This window comes from Urocitellus parryii, chromosome 9 (genome assembly GCF_045843805.1).
Source record: "Urocitellus parryii isolate mUroPar1 chromosome 9, mUroPar1.hap1, whole genome shotgun sequence".
Lineage (NCBI taxonomy): Eukaryota > Metazoa > Chordata > Mammalia > Rodentia > Sciuridae > Urocitellus > Urocitellus parryii.
Window position 1 is genome coordinate 62109689 of NC_135539.1, and position 27288 is coordinate 62136976.

The window sequence follows — 27288 nt, forward strand, 5'->3', positions numbered from 1 at the left end:
TAATTTTGAGCACATATACAAGGTGCACCATTGTGGCTAAGTTGGGTTTTCCAGGCCAAATCCTGCCTGTGGCCACTTTGACTCCTCCATTCACACATTCAATAGAAGCCACAGAAGAATATCCTTGGAAAGAATTCCTCCCAGCATGATGAACTTTCTAATTCTCTGCTTTAGCAGACTGAAAGGGAAATTTAAAAAAAAATGCCTTCAGTTCTGATGAGTCTGAACCAGTTATAGAAAAGTGGGTTTGGGATGCAGGCCCATGCTGCTCCTTTAGAAAAGCACCTTATTAGGAAACTGGGTTATCAACTACAAAGGAACTTCTAAGCTTTCTTGCAGTTCCCTTTGAGAAGTGTCTTCTTTCACCTGAAGAAAATGATAGCTCCTTTTTGGTAGATGTCAATGTAAAGGTGTTTTTTTTTTTTTTTTTTTTTTTTAATGAACATCTAAGAATTTCTTTTTCCCCGGGGAGGCACTAAAATATTGTAGCTCCACTTGGAAGGTCTCTTTCTGCTGGTGTTACCAGTTAATGGGAAGGACGTGTAGTTCTAATATCCATCTGCTTTCTTGGTTGTGATTCTATTGCCTGCCTGTATTTGCTACATACTCATCTCTGCCTGGTATCACTCTGTGTCATTCTGATCTTAAACAGATGGCTTGAAAAGTAAATGATTCACTTTTGTGCAGAACTTTTCCTTTGACTTTCCTTTGGTTTGATTATCATATATGGAGGTTTAATTGTAACAAAAATGTTGAGAAGAAAGTTAAAAATAAATAAATAAATAAAAAGCATCTCTACCAAAATAGCAAGAGAAGTAAGGTGTTCAGAGAACTGCAGATTGTTGGCTTGAAGTAAATATACTTATTTATTTCTGATTTGCATATAAATTTTCAAGAAGAAATATCACAGAAAAATAAGTAGAATTTTATTCACAAGTAATGACATATACCTCAGTTGGTAGAGTGCTTGCCTTGCATACACAAGGCCCTGGGTTCAATCCTCAGCACTGCCAAAAAAGAAAAAACAAAATAAATAAAAAGCAATGAGATACCTTCTAAATATTTTACAAACTATTTTATTTGGCTCTATAAAATATTTTTGTGATAGTTGTGATAGCATGATTGTATTCATGCTCTACAAATATCAATTTATCATTTTGATATCTATTTTAAAGGAAGATTTTATTGTTTCTGCATTTAAACAATGTATACCAATAAAAACAAATAAGAGTTGTAAAGATTGAAAAGAAAAAAAATTACATTCTCATTTTCAGGGGATGTAATTATCAACATAATGTAGCACCTAAAATTGAAGAAATTATTGGAATTAGTTCAACAAATAGTCAACACTATAGAATATAAAACTAATATATGAAGTCAATTGTGTTTCTGATTGCCATGACAGATTAGAAAATATAATTAAATGCAATGATTTCAATAATAGAACTTTTAATAGAAATAAAGAAGTCAGAATAAGTTTTGAAGAAAAAGACATTTGGCATAAAATTGATGAAAAATTATTGAAATATTTCTCTGAGTATCTGTACAAATCAAGATTAATACTGTGCTCATGATTTGAAAGACTCAAAGTCAAAAGAAAAAAATTCTCCCAAAGTGACCTCATTTCAATAATACTTTAGAAAAAAGACATGCTTGTTTTATTTTTGTATATATGTGTGTATGTATACATATGTTTCTTGAATAACCCAGACATTTATGAGGAAAGCCAAGAGCTAGTGACTGTCACACGTCCTTAAACAGATGCATACTTGATTCCCTCAGGTATAAAGAAATACTAATAAAACATTGTGTTGTCCACAGAGAGAGAAACAAATGCTCAGTGGATCAGAATTGAGATTTCTGAATCTCATATATTCATGACAATTTATGCAAGTTAGTGAGATTGGATGGCATTCCCCAACCACTCCAAAATGAGTCTGTACTAGTTACTGTCCCAATATATTAAACAAAGCATCAGATTGGTACACACCAAATAACCTAAAAAATACAACAGGTGGAAGAGAAACTTAAATAAGTTAGGTAATTTGCAAACCTTTTAGAGGAAAATTTAGAAGCATACATTTATAACCCCAGAATAGAGGAAAATATCTCCATGATTTCAGAGTGAAGAATCATTTTAAGAATGGACAAAAAGCACAAACCACACAAGTGAAAAAGAAATAGTATCTGAAACATTAAAAAAAGAAAGATAATAAGCAACACTTACAAATCAATTTTAAAAAGGCAACCTTTTCTAGTTACGTCACAGAAATGGAAACTTCAGTGCAAATTTAATGTTATTATTATTAAACCTCAGAGAAATATAAATAAATGTCACGTGAGCTAATTTCAAAAACACCTGATTGGCAACAAATATTCAATGACAGCAAATTTGGGTGGGGATATGAAGCAAAAGGAATAGGCACTTAATGATGGTGATGTATCCATAGCTATACTTATTTAGTCTAGGTTTATACTTCAGAATAAAGTCTTATACTTGTACACCAGGATATGTGCAAAAAAAAGTTATGTTAAACAAAACAATAGCAACAGAAGGTAAACATGAGACAATATAAACGTCGCTAAGAATCTACTGGATAAATTGTGGTATGTGTGAATAATGGGATATCATGAAGCTGTAAAAATGAGTGAAACACAGCTACATGCAAAACAGATGATTCTCCAAGGAATCTGGATTTGAACAAAAATTAAAACTTCCAGAAGAATGCTTATGATATGACTCAATTATTTTAAAGTCTAAACATAGGCAAAGCTAATCTTCCTTAGAGATGCAAGCATATGGTATAAAACTATAAAGAAAATGAAGCAAATGATAAAGAAAAATTCATTACAGTGGCTAGTCAGAAGGAGGGAAACAGCATCTTAAAGGTCATATTAATATTCTGTGTTATATATGTATATATTTTAGTCTGGATGGTCCATAAAAATACACAGATGTTCATTGCCTACTTAGTCTATATGCATAAGCACAAATTCTATACATATATTATGACTTTTATGTTTTTATTATTTTTAATTATTAAAAGGCATAATCACATATCAACAACTAGAAATTGGATGAATAGCACAAAATAATTTGAAGAGTATGAATACATATTTAAAAGTTTTAGAATCTAAATAGTCCTTGCAATTACTCTCAAGGTCAAGAAAAAATGCTTTATTAGTATTTTGATCAAGATAAATATATTCAGAGATTTTTTTCTCATGGTAGGATTATGGGAAGTAGAATGCTGAACATTTAAAATGGGATGTAATTTGTGAGATAAATGAAAATGATACACAAATTCTACTCCTTGGGGCTTCAATGACTCCATTCAAATGCATACAAGTAAATTCTATATAGTTATCACACTTGAAGTATATATATTCTAATAAATCTTCCCTTGAGTAACACTAGGAAGGCAAAACTAAATAAGCTTGGTTTTGTTTGTTTGTTTCATTTAGAGTGGGGGAGAGCATAGGGAGAGATATATGAAGTGAGCATGTAGAAAGAACAGCTAATGGCTCCATTCAGCCTCCCCATGCCCTCTGTAATTACAGTGCTTCCTAAAATAGAGTGGAAAATTTTTATGAAGAATTCATTGTATCTGAAAAGAAATGCAGTTTTGAAAAACCCAGCCTAGTGGCTAAGAACTGAGATATTGATAGGTCTGTGCATCTGGGTCAGCAAAATGAAAAAAAAAAAAAAAAACTTGGCTAAAATGCTTTTAGAGGAAGTAAGCTGCCTGGATTATATTGTGCTTTGGAATTTAAGATACTCAATATGGGTTTCGTATCGATTTACAAAATCTATGTACTTTAAGATGCTCTGTTTTGCCCAGTATAGTGGCACGTGCATACAATTCTAGCTTCTCTGGAAAGATTGCAAAGTCAAGGCCAATTTGGGCAACCTAGCTAGACCCTGTCTCAAAAAAAAAAAAAAAATACTGGAGATGTAGCTCAGTGGCCGAGGGACCCTGGGTTCAATCCCCAGTAATAGAAGAAATAAAAAACATGATCTATCTGCTTCTGAGTCTCTATGCAAATATACCCATGTATAGATGTGGCTATATAATAGGTTATTGTGCACGTGTGGTGTGTGTGTGTGTGTGTGTGTTATATAAACCCTTTATGCAAACAAACTCAAATGTGGTATAAATCTCTTTTCTCAATAAAGTTATTCTTTCAGCACTCAATATGTCCAAGTGCAACACATATTAGTGCAAAGTGCAGACTGTATTATGGATGCATTATTGGTGAAAGCTCTTTTGTTATTGGTTATTGGTTTATTGTTTCCCTTCAGTGGACCACTCTATCTCAAGACACGTGGCCCCAATAGGAGGAGGAGGGATATGTAGCATGAGCTCGAGAGAGTGGATTATAAAATATTAAAGTACCTAATATTACCATTTCAAGGAGTAGATCTACTTTTAAATGTCACAATTTGATCAGAAAAAGGAATCAATAAGACATCCTAGGAATGCAGATATAATATTTACTGGACTTGTTGATTGATTGTATGTTCTCCTCTGTGAAGTGTCTGTTCAGGTCCTTAGCCCATTTGTTGATTGGGTTATTTGTTATCTTATTGTTTAATTTTTTGAGTTCTTTGTATACTCTGGATATTAGGGCTCTATCTGAAGTGTGAGGAGTAAAAATTTGTTCCCAGGATGTAGGCTCTCTATTTACCTCTCTTATTGTTTCTCTTGCTGAGAAAAAACTTTTTAGTTTAAGTAAGTCCCATTTGTTTATTCTTGTTATTAACTCTTGGGCTATGGGCGTCCTATTAAGGAATTTGGAGCCCGACCCCACAGTATGTAGATTGTAGCCAACTTTTTCTTCTATCAGACGCAGTGTCTCTGATTTGATATCTAGCTCCTTGATCCATTTTGAGTTAACTTTTGTGCATGGCAAAAGAAAGGGATTCAGTTTCATTTTGTTGCATATGGATTTCCAATTTTCCCAGCACCATTTGTTGAAAATGCTATCCTTCCTCCATTGCATGCTTTTAGCCCCTTTATCAAATATAAGAAAGTTGTACTTTTGTGGATTGGTCTCTGTGTCCTCTATTCTGTACCATTGGTCCACCCGCCTGTTTTGGTACCAGTACCATGCTGTTTTTGTTATTATTGCTTTGTAGTACAGTTTGAACTCTGGTATCGCTATACCTCCAGATTCACAATTCCTGCTTAGAATTGCTTTTGCTATTATGGGTCTTTTGTTTTTCCATATGAATTTCATGATTGCTTTATCTATTTCTACAAGAAATGCCATTGGGATTTTGATTGGCATCGCATTAAACCTGTAGAGAACTTTGGGTAATATCGCCATTTCGATGATGTTAGTTCTGCCTATCCATGAACAGGGTACATTTTTCCATCTTCTAAGATCTTCTCTCTCTCTCTTTAGGGTTCTGTAGTTTTCATTGTATAAATCTTTCACCTCTTTTGTTAGATTGATTCCCAAGTATCTTATTTTCTTTGAGGATATTGTGAATGGAGTGCTCACCATCTCTAGCAGTCAGAGAAATGCAAATCAAAACCACCCTAAGATACCATCTCACTCCAGTAAGATTGGCAGCCATTATGAAGTCAAACAGCAATAAGTGTTGGCGAGGATGTGGGGAAAAGGGTACACTTGTACACTGCTGGTGAGACTGCAAATTGGTGAGGCCAATTTGGAAAGCAGTATGGAGATTCCTAGGGAAGCTGGGAATGGATCCATCATTTGACCCAGCTATCATCCTTCTCGGACTATTCCCTGAGGATCTTAAAAGAGCGTACTATAGGATACTGCCACATCAATGATCATAGCGGCACAATTCACAATAGCTAGACTGTGGAACCAACCTAGATGCCCTTCAATAGATGAATGGATTTAAAAAAATGTGGCATGCATACACAATGGAGTATTACGCAGCACTAAAAAATGACAAAATCATAGAATTTGCAGGGAAATGGATGGCATTAGAACAGATTATGCTAAGCGAAGCTAGCCAATCCTTAAAAAACAAATGCCAAATGTCTTCTTTGAAATAAAGAGAGCAACTAAGAACAGAACAGGGAGGAAGTGCATGAGGAAAAGATTAACATTAAACAGAGACGAGTGGGGGGAGAGAAAGGGAGAGAGAAGGGAAATTGTATGGAAATGGTAGGAGACCCTCAATGATAAACAAAATTACATATAAGAGGTTGTGAGGGGAAGGGGGGAAACAAGGGAGAGAACTGAACAACAGCAGATGAGGTAGAGAGGGATGATGGGTGGGGAGGGGAGGGGGGATAGTAGGGGATAGGAAAGGTAGCAGAATACAGCAGTCACTAATATGCCATTATGTAAAAACGTGAGTGTGTAACCGATGTGATTCTGCAATTTGTATTTGGGGTAAAAATGGGAGTTCATAACCCAATTGAGTCAAATGTATGAAACATGATATATCATGAGCTCTGTAATGTTTTGAACAACCAATAAAAAAAAGAAAAAAAAAGATCTAAAAAATTTCTTAAAAATTGGGAAGAAAAAGAGCAACACAAACAGAAAAACAGGCCCCAAAAAATGAAAAATTTATAGAAAGAAAATGTCAATGGCCATAAACACAGGAAAAGAGCCAGGTGTGGGGGTTCATGCCTGTAATCCCAGCAACTCAGGAGGCGAAGAAAGAAGGATTACAAGTTCACAGCCAGCAATTTAGCAAGATTCACAGCAATTTAGTGAGACCCTGTCTCAAAATAAAAAGACTGAGAACACACCTCAGTGGTAAAGCACCCTTGGTTCAATCCCTAGTACAAAAATAAATAAATAAATGCAAATAAACACAAGAAAAAATATTCTGTTAATAACAAGAAAAATCTAATTGTTGTATTACCTGTCAAATAAATACCTTCTGACCAAAAAAAAAAAATATATATTTACTGGATAAAAATGACTCGTTTCACCAAAGCCATCCCTAGGAAACTCCTAAGGAAATGAGGTTACAGTCAGCTCATAATTATGATGTTGAGTAATTCTGATAAAATAATAGAAACTTTAGATAAGAGAGAAAGGCAAAGGGGATGGGAGACACTTATTCCAGGTATGGGGCCATACTGTTGTTGGTTTTTTTTTTTTTTTTTCATTACTTGTTTCATATAATCCTTGTAACACTCCTGGTGAGAATCTATTCTCATTCCCATTTTAAAGCCATAAGTCCAAATATCAGAGCATTTAAATAATTTATTCATAACATGTAATTATTAAATATCAGGAACTGAATTTAGATTTTTTAAAATTCAAAACCAAATTCTTTCTCTATATAACTTTTCCTACAGAAATTCCCTGAGTATTAATACTACTGAAGATAAATGAATCACCTAGGATAATTAATTTAGGAGTGTGTGTTAATAATACATCTATGTATGAGAAAACCTGACCTTGGACTAGAAGCATCCAAAAAGTATTTGGGAACAGAGCAACAACCCAGTAATAAATATGCAAGAATCAATAAAGTTTGAAGGTAAATTTCTCATGTAGTAATGGGGTTTGATTTAGAGAGAATGAGAGCGTCATTCAATGGCAGCCCATTACTGAAATGAGCAACACCTTACAGTTTCTCAACTGTTGGTAATTGTTGCAATGGGCATTAAATAGGACCATTCTTCATTGTGCAGGAGTATGAAACATCTCAAGCTGACTCTCCCAACTGAATCTCAATGGTGTCCCCCAGACATGGGGGACATGAGCATGTCCACAGGATTGCAATGATGAAGAGTAAAATTGATGCAACTGCAGTCTATAGAGCTCTAATTTTGAAATGGTATTGAAGTGCAGATGCTCACATATTTGTGTTGAATGGTAGAATTGCAGCTGACTTTGTATTATCTTCACTGTTGTTTAAAAGGGGGTTAATTTCAGTCTAATTTTACAGAAGGATTTGCAAAGTCATTGAGAGTAAAGGATGACATGAGGTCATACAGCTGAGTCCACTATACTTTTCCTTCTCATATATATAAATGCATTTATTTATGCATACTCATGTGTGTATGCACACATATAACATATGCACAATATATATGTAACACTGTGTATACACAAACTGTTATACATGCACCATATATATTTATATGTGTATGTACGTTCACACACGCACACACACAGCATATTTAATGGTATAGTTCCAATAGGTTGGAACTATAAGTGCTAAAACAATTGAAACTCAGACTAATGGAGGAAATACTTCAGATACTTGAGTTACTTTGAAAGAAAAAAAAGGAAGGAATCAGCCCTAGCTTGGGGGCCGTGGTACAATGCCCATGGCTGTCTTCAAGAGACCAAGTACTTCTTCCTTTTCACTTCTTTCCTGCCTAGATGAATGGTCTTTCTCTTGCACTGAAAAGGGGAAAGACAATGAGGAGACTGTCAGCATGGTCAGGATGTGTCATGGCCTGACTTGCATGAATTCGGGTAAAATTTAGGGATGAGATCTTTCTCTGTCCTAGGAACATCTAAACAATTATGGAAAATGAAAATACATCTGAAGAAGGAAGCTGGGGGAGTGAAATTATCATTTTAAAAATGTAGAATAAAATTTGCTTTTATAAACCAGAGACTGGATAGATTATAATTGGCAAGAACCCAAAAGGGCTATGATTCTGCTTTGTAATAACATCTACTTTTAATTTACCTAATTTTTATAGTAGGACATTTAGTTCTATAAAATATCCAATAAGTGCAATAAGCTTTGGTGATGAGACAAAAAATATAGCCCCTGTTTCTGGGTTTGTGTATGTAGTCCTGAGGATCAATCCCAAGACCTCATTCATGCTATGCAAATGCTTTACCACTGGCCACATATACAGTCTACATTTTTAAGAATTATATCAAATGATAGTCTTTGAGTCCTTAGAAAAAGAAGAGAGGTATTCTGGTTTCTCATGGTGGATGGTGAGTGCTGGAAATTAAGGAAAAGAAAGAGCAATGTATAATAAGCTCCTCTCCAGAGCAGAACAGAGACTGGATTGAGGCCCAGCTGATCACACAAGGCTGTACCCCAAAAGCATTATGTAGCTTCCAGGCAACATAAGCAGAAACCCCATAGGGATCCAACACACACAAGTCAGAAAGCCAAGATGTAGTCTTCCCAAAAGGCTACCCACAGAGAGCAGAGTCTAAGATAGCAGGTGGATTCAAGAGAGCAGCTGGTGCAAACACAGGGCAGTGTACCCCAAAATGTAGCAGACCTCAGGATAAAACTCCAAGCTAAAATTTGACTGCAATATTTAAGTCTAGCTTGTGACAAAAGGAGCTCTGTATCTTTGGTCTGGGACTGTAAATTATTCAAAGCAACTCATATTCTTACTCCCCACGTAGGAGTAAGTCTTGTGTTTCTCCTGGAGGTGATGACATCCCCCCCCCAGCTTTATTGAAGTGTAACTGACAAATAAAAGTTATATGCATTTAAGATCTACAATGTAGTGCTTTGATATCCATATATAATGTGAGATGATTGCCACCACCAACCTGATCAATATATCTATCACCTCACGTAGTTCCTTTTTTAAAAAAATTTTGGGAGAACATTTAAGATATACTCTCCTTAGCAAATTTCAAGTACACAATACTGTACTACCAGTAATAGTCTTTCAGCTCTCCAGAACTTATTCATCCAACATATCTGAAACTTTATACCCTTTGATCAACACCTTCCCATTTTCTCCACTGCAAGCTCCTGGGAACCACCATTCTGTACTTTGCTTCTGAGTTTAACACTTTCTATATCCATTCATCTGCTGATGGACACTTAGGTTGATCCCATAACTTGACTATTATGGAAAATGCTACAATGCACATACTACTCTGGTATTCCTTTGACATGGTTATTTTATTTCCTTTGGGTATATAGTCAGAAATGGGATTTTGGGGTCATATGGTAGCTCTTTTTTAATTTGAGGGTGAGCTGACATATCATTTCCATAATGACTCTACTCATTTACATCCCCATGAACAATCTTCAAGGCTTCCCTTTATTTTTTTCTGCATCCTTGCCAACGTTTGTTAACTCCCCTCTTTTTGATAATGATCTGTCAAATAGGTATAAAGTAATATCATATTCTGATTTTAATTTGCATTTTTCTAAGAATCGGTGATGCTGAGCCCTTTCTCACATACCTGTTAGCCATTAAGATATATTGTCTTCTTTTGAAAAATGTCTATGCAGGTCCTTTGCCCATTTAATCAGGTTATTTTTTTCTTGTTACAAAGTTGTTTGAGTTTCTTATATATTTTGTATAATAACCTCTTTAAGGATAAGTGGTTTGATAATATTTTCTGTTTTTCTGTAGATTGACTTGTCATTCTGTTGATTGTTCCCCCCCTTTGCTGAGAAGAAGAATCTTTTTAGTTTGATAAAATCCTGTATTTGTCTTGTCTAATGTTTTGCTTTTGTTGCCTATGCAAATGGGGTTGAGGTTATATTTTAAAAAAGAAAAAAGAAAAAACAATAAGGTGCACATTAATTTCAAGAAAAAATTCCCCCATATTTTAGTCTAGTAATTGTAAGTCTTCATTCTGTTTTGCATTGATTTTTGTATGTGGAGTAAGATAATGTCCAATTTCATTCTTCTACATGTGGATACCAAGTTTTTCTAGCAACATTGTTGAAGAGACTATACCTTTCCCCTGTTGTGAGTTACTGGCACCTTTGTCAATGATCAAAAACTGTAAATGATTAGACTTATTCCTGGGCTTTTAATTTTCTTTAATTGGCCTCATTGATCTTTTCTATAGGTTTTTCAGCATACATTTCATTCACTTCTGCTTTGATTCTTTATAGTTCCATTCTTCTGTAAATCATAGGCTTATTTGTTTTTCCTTTTCCTATTTCCTTGAGGTGTCATTTTAGGTTATTTTTCTGAGATCTTTTTTTTTCTTTAGACTCAATTATTGTTACAAAATACTGTCTTAATATTGCTTTATCTGCATTCCATAAATTTGGAAATATGTGTTTGCATTTTCATTTGTCTCAGGATATTTGTTGATTTCCCTTTTGATTTATTTTTTGACCAGTTGATGATTCAGGAATGTGCTTTTTGATTTCTGTATATCTATAAATTTTCCACTTTTTTTTTCTTGCTGTTGGTTTCTAATTTCATATCATTCATGGTCAGAAAAGATACTAGATATGTCTTCTGTCTTTTTAAGTCTGTTAAAACTCTTTTTTCTTCTTTTTATTGATTTTATATTTTTAAATACAGGACAGCAGAATGTATTACAATTCTTATTACACATATAGAGCACAATTTTTCATATCTTTGTATATAAAGTATGTTCATGCCAATTCATGCCTTTATAAGTGTACTTTTTTGTATTACAATTTTTATTACAAATATATACCACAATTTTCATATCTCTGTTTGTATATAAAGTATGTTGACACCCATGTTCGAGTCTTTATATATGTACTTGGCAGCTATTATGAAGACAAACAACAATTAGTGTTGGCGAGGATGTGGGGAATAAGGTACACTCATACATTGCTGGTGGGACTGCAAACTAGTGTAGCTAATATGGAAAGCAATATGGGGATTCCTTGGAAATCTGGGAATGGAACCACCATTTGACCCAGCTATCCCTTTCCTCAGACTATACCCAAATGACTTAAAAGCAGCATACTACAGGGACACAGCCACATCAATGTTTATAGCAGCACAATTCACAATAGCTAAACTATGGAGCCAACCTAGAAGCCCTTCAATGGATGAATGGATAAAAAAAATGTGGCATTTATACACAATGGAATTTTACTCAGCATTAAAAGCAAATAAATTCATGGCATTTGCAGGTAAATGGGCGGAGTTGGAAAATATAATGCTAAGTGAATTTAGCTAATCCCAAAAATAAAAAAAAATGAATGCTTTCTCTGATATAAGGAGACTGGTAGGGTAAGGAGGGGGAGCATGGAAGGATTAGATGAATTCTAGGTAGGGAAGAGGGGTGGGAGGGAAAAGGAGGGGGCAGGGGATTAGCAAGGACAGTGAAAATTTTTTTTAATGTAACATATAATCTATCCTAAAGAATGTTTCATGTGTACTTAAACAGAATGTGCATTCTGCTGCTATTAAATGGAATATGTTTATTAGTTCTATTTGGTCTACAGTACAGTTCAAGTTCTCTGTTTCCTCATGCCTAGATGATCTGTTAGATGTTTAAAGTGGAGAATTTAAATTCCTTCCTATTTGTAGTATTGCCATCTATGTCATTTTCTGGTTCTGTTAATATTTATATATTTATGTTCTCAATGTTAGGGGCATATATATTGTTATGTCCTTTTGTTGAATTGACCCCATTATTATTATGTAATGACTTTCTTTACCTCTTGTGAAAGTTTCTGATTTAACCCATTATGTTCCATCATCCTAAATATAGTACTGATATTAAAACCTATAAAACCAGTTGATATAGTACTGATATTAGGTTTTATAGGTTTTAATATCAGTACTATAAAATTGCTCAATTAAGTTTTTATGGTATCGGATGATGGGACATGGATTAAAGCCTTTTTTGTCTGATTTAAATATAGCCATCTCTATATAGTTATCATTTCTGGGGATTTTTTTTCCCGTTCTTTCACATTGGACATATGTGTGTCCTTAAGATAAGTTTCTCATAGGCAGCATAAAGTCAGATTTTGTTTTTTATCCATGTAGTCATCTATGTCTTTTGATTAGAGCATGTAATTCACACATTTAAAGCAATCATTAGTAGGAATGACTATTGACATTTTGTTAATTATTTTCTAAATGTTTGATAATCCCTTCTTAGTTCTTCCTCTCTTGCTGACTTTCTTTGTTATTCAATTATTTTTGTAGTGTTATCTTTGATTCCTTTCTTTTGCTTTGTGTTTTTTCTACCAGCATTTTCTTATGGTTACCTTAAATCTTATGTAAAATATCTTCAAGTCATAGCAGTATAGTTTAAATTTATAATTTCTGCTTTTTATGAAAACTTCACATTTTAACTTCTCTTCTTATATTTTATGTAACTGATATCATAATTTTCATCTTTTTGTATTGCATATTAACTATTAGAGTTATTTCTAAGACTTCTTTTAAATTTTATTCTTCAGTTAAAAGTGATTTATGTACCATCTTTACTGAACGGTGCTGAGTTTGTCTACATTCTGATCTTTTCTGTGACTTTTATTCTTTTGTATGTTTCTATGTTTTTAGCATAATTTCAACTTGAATAAGTTTATGAAATAGTTAAAAATGGTGAGGAACTCTCTTGCTTTTGTTTGTCTGGTAATGCCTTTATCTCTGGTTCATTTATGAAAGTCAGTTTAGCTGGGTATAGTTTTCTTGTATGGCCATGTTTTTGTTTGCTTTGTTTTGTGTTTTATTTTGTTTTTCAACACTTTGAATATATCATCTTACTCTCTCCTGCCCTGTAATATTTTTGCTGAGGAATCTTCTGATAGCCAGATAAATGTGACCTGATATTTAATAACTAGCTTTCCTTTTGTCTAAAAAATTCTCTCTTTATCTTTGACTTTTGAGAATTTGATCATGTCTTCATGATGATCTCTTTATGTTTAATCTAGTTGGAGTTCTTTAGTCTTTGTGAATTTTGTTGTTCATTTGTCTCTCAAAATTTGGAAAATTTTCTATCATTATTCCTACAAGTAAGATTTCTGGCTTCTTTTTCATTCTTATTTCCTCCTGGAATTCCCAGTTTGTGTTTTTGATTTGCTTCGTTACATACCATAAGTCATGTAGAATTTCTTCATTCTTTTTCATCTTTTTTCTTTTTATTTTTCTGGATAATTTTTAATGACCTTTCTTCAAACTCAATGACTCCATGACTCTTTCTTTGGCTTGATTGAATCTGGTGTTGAAATTTTCTAAGGATGTTATTTTAAAATTCTGTCAATGTGATCTTCAGCTCTAGAATTTTTATTTGGTTCTTTTTGGTGATTTCTCTTTGTTAAACTTATTTTATTCACATATTGCTTTCCTGATATCAGTTTTTTGTGTTCTCTTATAGTTCATTGAGCTCATTTAAATTCTTATAATTTCTTCCGCCTCCCAACCCTGGCTTTTGACAGTGCTAGGGATGAAGCCCAGGGCTTCCTGCATTGTTAAACAACCAATGTAGCAAGAGCTACATTCTTGCCTCATTGAGATCCTTTAAGATAATCATTTTGATTTATTTTTCTGGCATTTTGCAGTCTCCAGTTATTTGGATCTATTATGCGTTTTTATTTGGTTACTTTGGTACTGTTATATTACCTTGATTATTTGTGATCTTGTTCCCTTATTTTCGTGTTTGTGCATTTGAAGAAACAGTAAATTCTGTCACTCTTTACAGACTGATTTTGGCAAGGAATACCCTTTATTCGGCCGAAACATGAATTATGAGCAGGTGGCCGTTGGAGTCTGTGGGAGGGCTTGCTGCTGGTGGCCTAAGGCTGGCTGACTGTGTCACAGAGTGGATGGGCCTAGTGCCTGACTGCAGCAGCTGTCCTGTGCTGTGCCTTTGGATCCAATCTTGGTACATTCACCAAGCTCCAACCAACATCTACTCAAGGAAACAACAGTTCACAACCTAAGTCAAACCCTGACATTGCATAGCACATTCCAGTTCACTAGCGGTGTGTACCCCATTACTTTCATAAACCTCTGTGATCAAGCCTTTTGAAATATTACCTTACAGCAGGTAGTTTATAGGATGTAAAATCTATATTATGACTTATAAAATGCAATTTGTGAAAAATCAAAAAGTTGAACTACTCTCAGATTTCATTGGTTTGCTTCAAGCAAACTGTCTGCCAACAACACTGAACAGTTGACAAAACAAGAGCAACATACAACATCCAGCTAATTCATTTATTTTTTTTCATGAATGGAAGCAGAACCTATCACATTTGAGGTTAATGAGAAATCAGAAAAAGCAAACGATTCTCCAGATCTCATCTGTAAATTTTATATCTATTCTGTTAATGGGTAGACATCACAGGACCCATGTCATAACCCAGGTGACAAAAGTGACATGGGCCATTGTTATTTGTACTCTAAAAGCAGTAATTAACTACAAATGTTTAGTGCCCTCCAGGCATACGGATTAGTTCTAACCTTGCCTCTGGGGTCAGAAATAGCAACTGAAAGATGATGAAGTAGAATATTTTCTGTAGCCCCTTGTACATTCAAGTTTTATAGAATGTTTCACAGGCAGTTATAGCCTTTTTCTGGCTTCCTTTATTACCATGACACTTTCAATTAAATGAAACAACCATTTGCAACCAATAGGAGGTTAATATTTTTACAAGGTGCCTGTTCTATCAGAATATAAAGAAAGATGTTCAAATTAAAAGCTGTGGACAGTAAGTGATTTTATTATCTATTGCCTTGCAGTTAATTCCAATGGTGCACCCTAACCCAACCAGGAATAAAGCAGATAAACATATCTTATACTCAATCTGAAGTTCAATTTTAAAGTTATATAAGCATCCTAGTGTAATTCTACAATCAACTAGTATGAATTACATAGAAAAGATATTGAAGGGTGAAAATTACAGGGAATTTAAATGATGGTCTGGGTTTTTGCTGATTTTAATTTTCAACATTCTTTTTGGATGCTTTTCATCTACACTAATTCCATTATACTTTCATTTTACAGATTCTGTAACTGAGGCACAGAGGAGTTAAAAAACTTAGTTAAAACACCAGGAAATAATTTAACTCTCTTGTGAAATAAATTCTCTCATTGTATGTAATTCCCCCACCAATTTTAGTCTCATTTGTTGGGTTACAATAGAGGAATCTAATTTAAACCTATTTATAATATCTTCCAATTAAAAAAACAGACACTTCAGCAATACAATAAACATAGCAGAATTTGAGGTGATTCCAATTCTGCTCTAAGAATACATGCTTGAAATTTCACACAAAGAGAACACATTTTTTTTCTTAAGTGTAAAATCCAGTGAGGGACAGTATGTGCTTCTGGGAATTTTTAACTTGAGGATGTGATCTCAAGAGAAGTCAAAGGAATAACACCTAACTTTCTGTTCTCCAAAATACCTCACACAAAAGTGGACTCAATAAATTCTACAATATGCCATGAAGATCCCTATATTTTGGAATCATGAGACCTATTATAGCTATATGACCTAGGGCAAATTACCCAGTCTTATTAAATACTTCATCGAATAAATAGAGATAATAATAAAACCAACATTCTTTTTGAATTATTGTGAGGATAAAGTAAAGTGAGCACATGAAACTAATGTAATTAGTAAAGATCTATATAGAGATTGGTTAATTTCATTATTAACACAATTATCACATTATTACCCCAATAATATTTCTGGTTAATGTATATGTATCAGTGATTAATAAATCATAATCATTGAATGTGATTTATTTCTGATAGAACCTATAATAAATAAATAAATACTAAAATAAAATAAGTAAAATCCTCAAATGACCTGTAAGTGGCTATCAGCCTTTTGCCTCTGTGACTGAGCTACTTGACATAAACAACTTAGAAGAGGAAAGGTTTATTTTGGCTCGTGGTTTCAAAGGTTTCACTCCATGGTCACCTGGCTTTGTTGCTCTAGGCCTGAAAAGAACTGAAGTCAGAGCATCATGGTAGATGGGTGCACCAGAGGAAATCTGTTCTGCTCGTGATAGCATGGAAGCAAGAGATGGGGGAAAGGGCCTGGGATAAGAGAAACCCTTCCAAATCAGGCCTCCAGTTACCTACTTCCTTGAACTAAGTTCTACCTCCCAATTAGGTTATTAATCCACTAGTAACCTATCAAGTGGATTAATCCACAGAGGAGATTAGATCCAGTTATTTCCCAAAGGCCCCATCTCTGAACACTGATACGTTTGGGGCCAAGTCGCCACAGGATCCCTCCAGGGACATCCCAGGTCTAAACCATAACAAAGGGGTTTACATATTTCAAAAGAATGATTCAGATTTTTAGAGACCACTTACAAAAAGCAGTCCCAAGAGATCCTTCAAGGTGCAAAGAACAAAACTACTGATGACACCTGAACTCAGTCAGAACTTGACTTGAGGTTTGGAAACTCAGTGTGTTAGCTATTGTTAAAGATTCAAAGGGCAAAGCAGGCTTGCTTTTTTTTTTTTTTTTTTTCATTTGGTTCTTTTAATGGAAGATATTTTCTGAGTCCCAAATTATCAGGATAACAACAAGTTTTCAACAAATCTTATGACAAGAAATGTGGCTACTATTTATATGACAAGGACATAATGAGTGAAGGAATTTTATGATTAATCCTTTAAATGGCTACAAAGACATTGGAAGAAAACAATTAAAATGTATTGCTTAAATATATTTAAATGTTATTTAATATATTTTATATGAAGCACTAGAATTTTTTTTTTCCTCTACAACTGGGTATGCCCCATGGTAACCAAAGAAAAGAGATAAATGTGTAAATAGGATGTTGGTAGCTATAAGTACCTTTACTGCTTTGGACAAATTTCATTACATTAATTTTATATAGCTGGTTCTTATTCAATATGTAATTACATTTCCCTTCTCTTAGCAAGCTAGTAAGTTTACTTGCCACTCAGTTATTACTACTGCTAAAGTGGTAGTTTGTAAATCTAGAAAATTAAGAACTATTGCTAGAATGAGATGTTTTACTTCTTAGTCATTAAGAACTAACCTAGGTTGGTTCCACAGTTTAGCTATTGTCAATTGATTTTTTTTAAAAGTGTCATGTATACACAATGGAATATTACTTAGCAATAAAAGAGAATAAAATCATGGCATTTGTAGGTAAATGGATGGAGTTAGAGAAGATAATACTAAGTGAAATTAGCCAATCCCAAAAAACCAAATGCTGAATGTTTTTTCTGATATAAGGAGGCTGATTCATAGTGGGGTAAGGAGGTAGAGTATGGGAGGAATAAATGAACTCTAGATAGGGCAGAGGGGTGGGAGAGGAAGGGCAGAGGGATAGGAAGGAAAGAGAAGGGGCATGGGCTTAGAAATGATGATGGAATGTGGACATTATTATCCGAAGTAAATGTATGAAGACACAAATTGGTGTGAATATACTTTGTATACAACCAGGGGTATGAAAAATTGTGCTCTGTATGTGTAATAAGAATCATAATGCATCTGCTGTCATATATAAATTTTAAAAATTAATTTAAAAAAACAACTAACCTATGAAAGCCCAGTTTGGTGGCCCATATCTCTAAACTTAGCTACTTGAGAGGCAGAGGCAGGAAGAATGCAAGTTGGGCAACTTAGCAAGACCCTATCTCAGAATAAAATTTTAAAATGGGCTGGAGATTAGCGCAGGGGTAGAGCACCCCTGGGTTCAACCTCAAGTACCACCAAGAACAACCAACCAAAAATCTAACCTGAGTTATTTATAGAAATGATTTTCAATGTGACCAAGAAAGAAAAACAAGGTATTCCCTGGATTATTCATTTTTCAGAGTAGTGCTTTTTTTTTCCTTCATCCTCATGTTATTTTCACATTGCCCCTTGGTGGTGTGAACAGGGGTATTAGTGTTAGTAGTGACAGATGTGTTATCAAGCATGGTCACTGTTTCTCATTCACTGTTGTTGCAGCAATGGCAGTACTTGTAGTAATAGGAGTTGTGATTTATTTTAATGTTATGATAATGAAAGTGCAAAGAACTCTATGTTTTTACTGTTATCAAATTCTCTTGTATTTTTACTTAGATACTATTTGAAATTAAGCTTTTGAAATATGGAAAATCATAGTGCTGAAAAACATTTTTTCTTTTTAAAGGAAGCAGTTATTAATGATTCCCTGATCTGAAAACTGAATTATGGATAACAGAGAGTAATTCCTTGCCAAATCTATATAGAAATATTGAGGCACAAATGGAGATATCTTATTTATTTTAAATATTTATATTAATAATTATGTACATGAAATCTTAAAAAGTTTATTTAATACAAGTTGAGAGAAGAATAGTGGTTATCAGAGACTGAGAAAAGCAGGAGAAGGAGGAAGAGGAAGAGATTAGTCAACATGTCTAATGTTACAGTTAAAATGGAAAAAAAAATGAATTCTGGAGTACTAAGGCCCAGTATGGTGTAATTAATTATTGTATAATTAACAATAATGCCTTATCTATTTCAAAATAGGAGATTTTGAATGTATCCAGTATAAAGAAATGATAAAAGTTTAAGGTGATACATATGCTAATTATAGAGATGAGCATTACCCAATATATACATGAATTAAAACATCACATTGTACCACATGGATACATACAGATATTATGTGACAATAAAAATTTTTTTTTACTGAAAGAGAAAAAAAAAGAATTAAGCTTCTGAATTCATTGGTGGTGCTACATTTTACAACTCTTTAATTCTAGGAATTACCAAAGCTTTTCTTAAATAGTTGTTTTGGTGAATAGATTTTGTACCAATTGAAAATTATCTTGCAGCCTTGAATGGCTGCCCTTTGTACTAAGCATATAGAGAATATAGAGCAGGAAAATAACTATTTGGAACTATTCTCTCTGAGGGAACTTTCAGAGTCTAATTCAACAGTTTTCTTAAAGATTATACCTGTAGGCATTCTATATCCATTTAAATCATGAAATTATAAGTGTATACTGGTAAAGATAGGAAAAATAAGTCATTCCTACTGATAAATATTTGCTCTTCATGTTCATAATTTTAAGGAGGTGATATTGGACTTTGAACATTAAGGGTATGACTGAAAATCTAGAGGGAAATATAATAAATGCAATGATTATAACATCATAAATTGCTATTAGTAAAAATATATTTGTTTGTGTTTAACAAAAAACTCTCAAATCTGTAAATAACTAGATTTGATTCTAGAATGACTTATCTAGAAATTACATGTTAGAATTATTTAAACATATTTTTAACAGTAGATGGACATAATAACTTTATTTATTTATTTTTTTGTGGTGCTGAGAATCAAACCCACACATGCTGGACAAGTGCTCTACCACTGAGTCACAAATCCAGCCGAAGAATTTTAAACCATAAACAGCACAATATTCCAATGAAATCTTCATTTCTGTCATAAAGTAAGATAGCAAAGTTTAACATTTTCTGAGTCTTCAATACTACACAGTTTTGTAAGATTTTTTTTAAATCTTATATGTTTTATTAATTCTTGTGAAAATTGAAAAATGATCTATAAGAGTCATATCTAGTTAACTCATAATTGCTAAAACATTATAATTGAATTGTCAAAAATAATTTGCTTCACATTTTATTTTTTAAAATTGTGTACGCATTCCCATTTGCATGTTTATTCTCAATGTGTGTTTCTTAAGTTCATATTAAAATCAGTTAGCATTCCCTGAATGGACTCTTCATTCAGGCAGCCACAGACCCTGGAGGCAAGAAGCCAGTATAGGATTACCAATTTGTCATGGATAATCCACAAAGTAAATAAATGTAGTGTGAATAATTGAAAGTGGGTTAGAGTTGTAACACAGTAGCTATTGAAAGTTAATTCAAATCTAAGTCCTCCATAGTAAATTCCCTCTCATTCTCCAGCTGCTAACGTAGGCTGACACTGATAACTGTCTAAATGTAGAGGCATTTGTACATCGTCAATAATTGACCATCTTATCTGCAAACATAGATCTTATCTTCTTGATGTGGTCATAGTATTATAAAGACTTGAGTAATCTGAGAAATTTGAAAGCTTTGTCATGGGTATTTAGCCACTTTCAAAAAAAAAAAACAGACAAAAAACATTTCTGCATTTTATCAAGAAGTGTGATTTCTTAAACTTCCTACACTGAGATTATAGTTTAAGAGAAACCAAAAAGCTATTTTGAAAACAAATTCACTTCTACAAAGGACTTATATGTTAGGCCAGTGTTAAAATATGAAGGGACTAAGAATAAAAAATTAAATATTTGAATTACTTATAGTAGTTTAATAGCATTTCTCAGACAAATAATCTCTTTGGGACAATAGTTACTTTCCTCACAATTAAAATTGCACCTATCACAGAATTATGATTTAATGGTCTGCAAGTTACTTCCAAATCATATGAAAATTGTTACTTTACCCAGACCAAGTGTTGTCAATCAGACATTAAAGATATTGTGTTCCTTTTTCATATAGCTACTATATTTTATTTCCAAAATAGGATTACAATTGTGTTGGAGGCATTCTAATTACAATTTTATCTGAACTTATTTATTTAATATATTTTCTATTTTTCTAATCATAGGTTTCATATACACTGGAGAAGTTGTGCATCGGATGCTAACAGCCACACAGTACATAGCACCTTTAATGGCAAATTTTGATCCCAGTGTTTCCAGAAATTCAACAGTTAGATATTTTGATAATGGTATGTATCGCATAGCCTACTTCTTGTTGAATTTATATTTTTAAACATCAAGCTACAGAATCATGTTAATATTTTTGTGGGGCTTTTTCTTTTTTGTTCTTGTTGTTTAGATTGATTAGATTTGTAAATCACTTGATGCAAATGTCCTGAAACAACATATGTTGCCCTGTTAACTTTAAAGATGTGATGTAAAGTGTATGGTCAAATGACATTCATTTATTTATTCCTTCAGTTGCTCATTCAACAATGTTTATTAGCTTCTGTTATTCACTATAATAAATGAGTTCCTACAGACAGTACCTCAGACAAAGCAAATGCATTTATTTGCTACTATTTTAAATAAATCCTTCCTATTTAAAAAAATGCAACTAAGTATAATTCTGCTGATTCTAATCTTCAAGTAGAGGTAAGTGGCATATGGATATTAAATTTCCAAAATTTATGAATTCTATGTATCTATAAGATGAGTATACCTTTTTAAAAAGTAAGGTAGTAGCTATTTAAAGTACACTTTAGAAATTTCCTGATTTTAAAATATGAAATAGATCCTGTTAAGACTGACCAAGTGTCTTGACTTTGTTCTATCCCTGTATTTCTTTTGGGAACATATAAGGTAGAGAAAATGTATAATGTACCATTAAATACTACTAAATAACAAATTCAATATCTTAGAGACATAAATGAATTTTTAGCTATACATTTCCTTGACAGAGAAAAAAAAATATATAGGCAAAGAAGATTTTTGCACTGGAAAAAATAAAGAAAATTTTCTGTACTCTTTAGAATACAAAAATGGTATATATTTGGTCAAATGACAGTTTCATCACTGAAAATAGTAGACTCCTTTAGGGTAAACAAATTTATTTCTACTTTTGTCTTATTTCTGGCATTCAAGGAAGAAATTACTACTGGGTGATATAGATTAGATGGTGACAGCAGCCTTAGGGAAAGATGATCATTTTGCAAAAAAACAATCACAATGAGTGAGGTGGAGCCATATCAGAGGTTAAAATAGCAAAAGAAAAAGGAATAAGGAAACTAACCTTAGATGGAAACCTTGGGAAAACCACAGAACAATCTGAATGACATCAAAATGTATTCAACATTAAATGGCTATATGTATTAGCCATAATAATTATTTCTCCCTGTTTTTCAGAACTGATACATCCTATCAACTCTCCTACCTTGTTTTGTTGTTGTTGTTGTTTTAACTCTTGAGTTTGTAATGCCTGAGGATGTTTGAGTAGATTTTAAGTATACTTGAGGCATAATTATAGCCCAAAACTTATCTGAAGCTCATTTCATGATCTCACACAGAATCATGTTAGGCATCCATTCCAAGTAAATAAGAAATAACTTGATAATAGTTCATGATTAGCTAAGCCCCACCACTCACTAGGTTATGCTAAGGGCATTCATTCATGAGCACAAGATTTTGTTGACTAAGTTTATATGTTATTAGCATCAAAATCATAGTTATATTAAATAACTTTCTCCCCTTATATATTCTCTCATATACTCTGTTCCTATGATGCTCTTAATATTTCAATTTTACTTTCGTTTAAATCACTTTTAAAATTTAATGTATACCACGCCAACTGAACCCTAAATTCCTTGAAAACAAAGACTGGGTATTCTTAAGAAATTTTTCTCTAGGACCTGGAGTTAGAACTTCATAGCCACTTAGTCACAATGAATGTTCAATGAATGAATAAATGAAAAATTAAATATGTAAGATGAGTTTTTACTTTCCAAAAGTTATAAAAGTATTAGTACTCGAGAATTAATATACTTTTACCTGTTGAAATAATTTTCTTTATAGCATCAATGGAAATATTGAGTTTCTACACTATTATATTTAAAGCTAAAAATTGCTGTTTTTATTTTAGTGAGTGAAACACTTTTAAATATTGAAATGCTCTTCACAAAGCCCTGAATTTTACATGGCAACTTGATGAAATGTTCTCAACATCCATTGGTTAGGATCATTGATAGAATGTGTGAGAATGGGAAACTCAGCATTTAGCCAAGCAAAGCATCTCTAGAGGAGACAGCAACAGAGTAGAAAATTTCTTCTTAGAGGATATTTCTGTAATATTAAAAGCACTAGATTTAAAAAATTATGAGTTGATGCTTCCAGTTGTTATAGTCAGCCTGAATGATAAAGGCTGTCTGAGTCACAGAATATTAATGCACAAAAAGAGAAAGCTATTAAAAGTAATCCTTTTTACTAGAAAAATAACCTGTTGACTCATGGGTAGCAAACAATAACAGTATAATTCTTACCAGTGATAAGAAGCCTTATCTAGCAGAGAATCAGAAAATTTCAAGTTGATAGTGACTTTAAATAACATTAGTTCATTCTACTTCAGTTTTTATTTGGGTGATAACAAAGTTGGCATCCATTACAGAACAGGTAATTTAATTATGGTTAGGGAAGTCCAGCTTCAGGAAGCATTTAAGATGGGTTAGCCACTCATGTGATCTAGGTGTTTAGATAACTTCAGAGAAGCAGCCCAGATTGGCTGTGTCAGGAGGTGGATCTCACCCAGCTCTTTGGAAATGTGAATTCAGTTCTTTAGTTCATGGATTTCTTTAGGCTGTATATTCTGCTGCATCGTAATTGTCCAAGGAAAGTTTTTTTCTGTCCACTTATCTAATGCATTGTATGGAAAGCAATATTTTAAATCAACTCAGAACAGAGATGTTTTGCTTATTTTAAAATTTAATGAGGACATTTATACTCAGTCATCTTTCCATTGGTATTATATATACTAAAATCCACAACTGTTGAAGAAGCCATGTGATAACATAATATAAAACAACATTTGCAAATAGTGTTATTTTTTGAAACTTGCTACTAACAATATATTGCGAATAGCATTATTGAAATCCAGCAGAGAATCAGATATAGTAGATCTGATATTTAGTTTATTTATGTTAACCTCTCATTTTCACAAAGAAGTTAAGGTCACTATCTTTACTTATATTAAATTCAGAAATTCCTGGAAGGCAAGAATTATATACTTTCCATGTTATAAAAGAGGCAACAGGTTTATGTAGGTTAATTGTGTCCAAGCTTACACAGAAGGATCTGTGGAGGCAGGACAGAAATCAAGATCTTCTGCCCTCTACTTCTTGCTTTCTCTGCACTACCAGGATGTGATAGAAATTAGAGAATAAGGAAGGACCAGAACTTGAGGGTCAGAGATATATGAGGAAAACAAATGAAGTTGAAAGGCATTTCATGATCAGAAAACCCTTGTACTTATAAAATTATGGAATTTTCCAAAAATGATAGTATAGTTCTACAGGTGCCCATGGAGGGAAGAGTGTTCAACCATTACAATGATATATGTTGGATGTTTCCTGTGGCCAAAAGCACCAAGGTCCAGTTCAAAAACTTTTTCCCCCCACTTATAAAGTTTTGCCTCTGAAACAATGCATTTTTATACTTAAACATTCTTTAGAGATTTCCAGTTGGGTATTCAAAATATTTCAACACTTGTCAATTAGTTCAAGATAAATTACTATCAGCACAAAATGGTTGCTGGAAATTAGTTCTGCCACACAACAAAGGGAAAAAAAATCAGATATGTTCTGCCGGGGGATACATTTTGCTCTTTTAGTGCTATGATTTTCCTTTGCAATGCAACATTTTTTTGGAAACAAGATTGTTTTGTTAACAGAAGAGAAAATCTAATATGTAGAGTTAAGCAAGTCTTAGCTGTTCTGTTTGTTTGCTTTAAAAAACAATAGATAATATACACAATGTGTGTCAAAACAAAATATGAATTCTGACTGGTAATTATTAATCCGTTTCAACTTAACACTTCATGTTAATAGTTTCATAGTGAAGTCTGGCAGATTGAGTCATCAGAATATAATATACAATATGAATATGAAGTTTCATCCCAGGGTACTGCAAAGGGGCTTCAGAAATCTTAGCCCAGGTCCCTTTAAGCTAACTTTCAGCCTCTTGGAGGCAATCCAACAAAGACAGAAATGCCGGGAGGCATTTTGAATCAAAGAAAATTCCCATTGATGTTAAAGGGGCTTCTTCAGTGTGGAAGAGTATATTTCTAAGTATGGAAAAGACATTTTTAGGTCATTTATAAGTAAGTCAAGCATGTTTTTAATGTGTTTCTTTCTCATCATTTGTCAAAAGTATTTGAAGTTCATTTGATGAATTTGAGCTGGGTTTTGAAAGTGTCTCATGGAAATTTAAGCAAATAGTACACATTAACATTAATGAAATTCCTAAGGCAAAATTCCCCCACACTGGGTTGGCTCAATATTAACCTCAGTATGAGGTTAGATTTTTCACCAAATATTTAGAGAATTCTCCAATGCCATCTCAGTAACAAAATTCCAATTAACCACATAAAACTGAAATGGCACAACTACAGGATTTAAAGGCTAGATCAATGTTTGTATGAGTGTTCCCATCAGAATTAATCCATGTATTTTTCTCATTGCCTTTCTGCCTGTTGCCTGGGATCTGTAGGCACAGCCCTCGTTGTCCAGTGGGACCATGTTCATCTCCAGGACAATTACAACCTGGGAAGCTTCACATTCCAGGCAACTCTCCTCATGGACGGGCGCATCATCTTTGGATACAAAGAAGTAAGTGATGTGACCTACTGATATTCTACCTCTCCTTGACCTTGACTGTGACCCTTTTTCTTCAAGTGTCAAGTACAGGATATTTCAGCCATGAACTTCAAATAATTTTCTTACCTATGGGTTTCATTTGCTTAATAGAACAAAAAAATTGTTTTGTGTTTTAATCTTCTGGGTAGTCATCATTGTCCATTTTGGGGATATTGTTTTATTTTGTATTCTGAAATCATTGACATTATGACCCACACATTTTATATAGTTATTAAATAATTATAGTGTTATTATAGTGAAACATTTCTAAGAAAAAAATTCTAATTTGCAAAGATTTCTCATCTGTACCTGAAAGTTTAATTTTATTGTTTTTTTAATTGCTTTGACAATTTCTGTGACTTTTTCTTGTTCTGATTCCTAAAGCATAAGTAAATATAAACACATTCATACCTCAGTGACCCAATACTGAAAGTTCCAGGACAACAGTGCCTACAATCCCTTTAATGTTTATTGAAATCTGATAGAAATGATTAATTAGAAAGCGTCAGTAATAGGGAAAAAAAACAAAGGAGGAACTTAAACCTATGGCTTGATTCATTTTAAAAAATGGACAAAACTAAAGTAATGAAAATTTACTAAAATGTAACAAGTTTTAAAATGTTTAGAATAAAAGTGTGTTTGATTTCAAATTCTTTTGATAGTGTAATTAAGGTCTATCATACAAAGAATATAGGAAAAAAGTTTCAAGAACTACATATGTAATGTTTTAGGCAGTCAAGAGACAGATCCTGACAATGTAAATTAATAGTGGGTGTTATTAACCCATAGGTTAATGGATATTTATAATAATATAGATGCCATAGCTTCTTTTCAATTGAGAAGTCATAATTTTCTTAGGAAATAAATCCCTAATTATAAAAAGAATGTTGATACTCAAGAAACTATCTGCTTTGGTTGAATCTTCTGAAATCATCTATTCTATAAAGTAAAGGAGAGTTCAATTTCTACTAAATAGGTCAACTTCTGAAAGTCTACTGACTGTGTCAGATGCTTCTCTTCATTTGAAGAGATTTCCCATGTGAAACTTTTTTTTTTAATTTTTAATTCACTGGGGGAAATAGTGTAAATAAAATATAATCTAGGATGTATCCTATTCTATACTTCCTCACTCAGAGCTGTTTTGATATTATAGCCTACCGTATTTTTGTATCATATTCTCTAGAAGTTGAGAGAAATCTCAAAATGACTCATTCATTTCTAGTTTTCCTTGTAATCTACTATATTGCTGCAATGTCAGAGTGACCTTTAGGAATGTTGGTTTTCA

The 27288-nt window shown here is 33.2% G+C and overlaps 1 protein-coding gene across 2 annotated transcripts in view; it reads left to right on the plus strand.

The window, feature by feature from the left end:
- Window positions 1-27288, plus strand: part of Plxdc2 (plexin domain containing 2) — a 431497-nt gene that overhangs the window by 284469 nt on the left and 119740 nt on the right. For both annotated transcript variants that reach the window (XM_077802504.1, XM_026402387.2), the window contains 2 exons: window positions 21228-21350; window positions 25858-25976. In XM_077802504.1, coding sequence (XP_077658630.1) covers window positions 21228-21350; window positions 25858-25976 — 242 coding nt within the window. The remainder of the gene's footprint in view (window positions 1-21227; window positions 21351-25857; window positions 25977-27288) is intronic.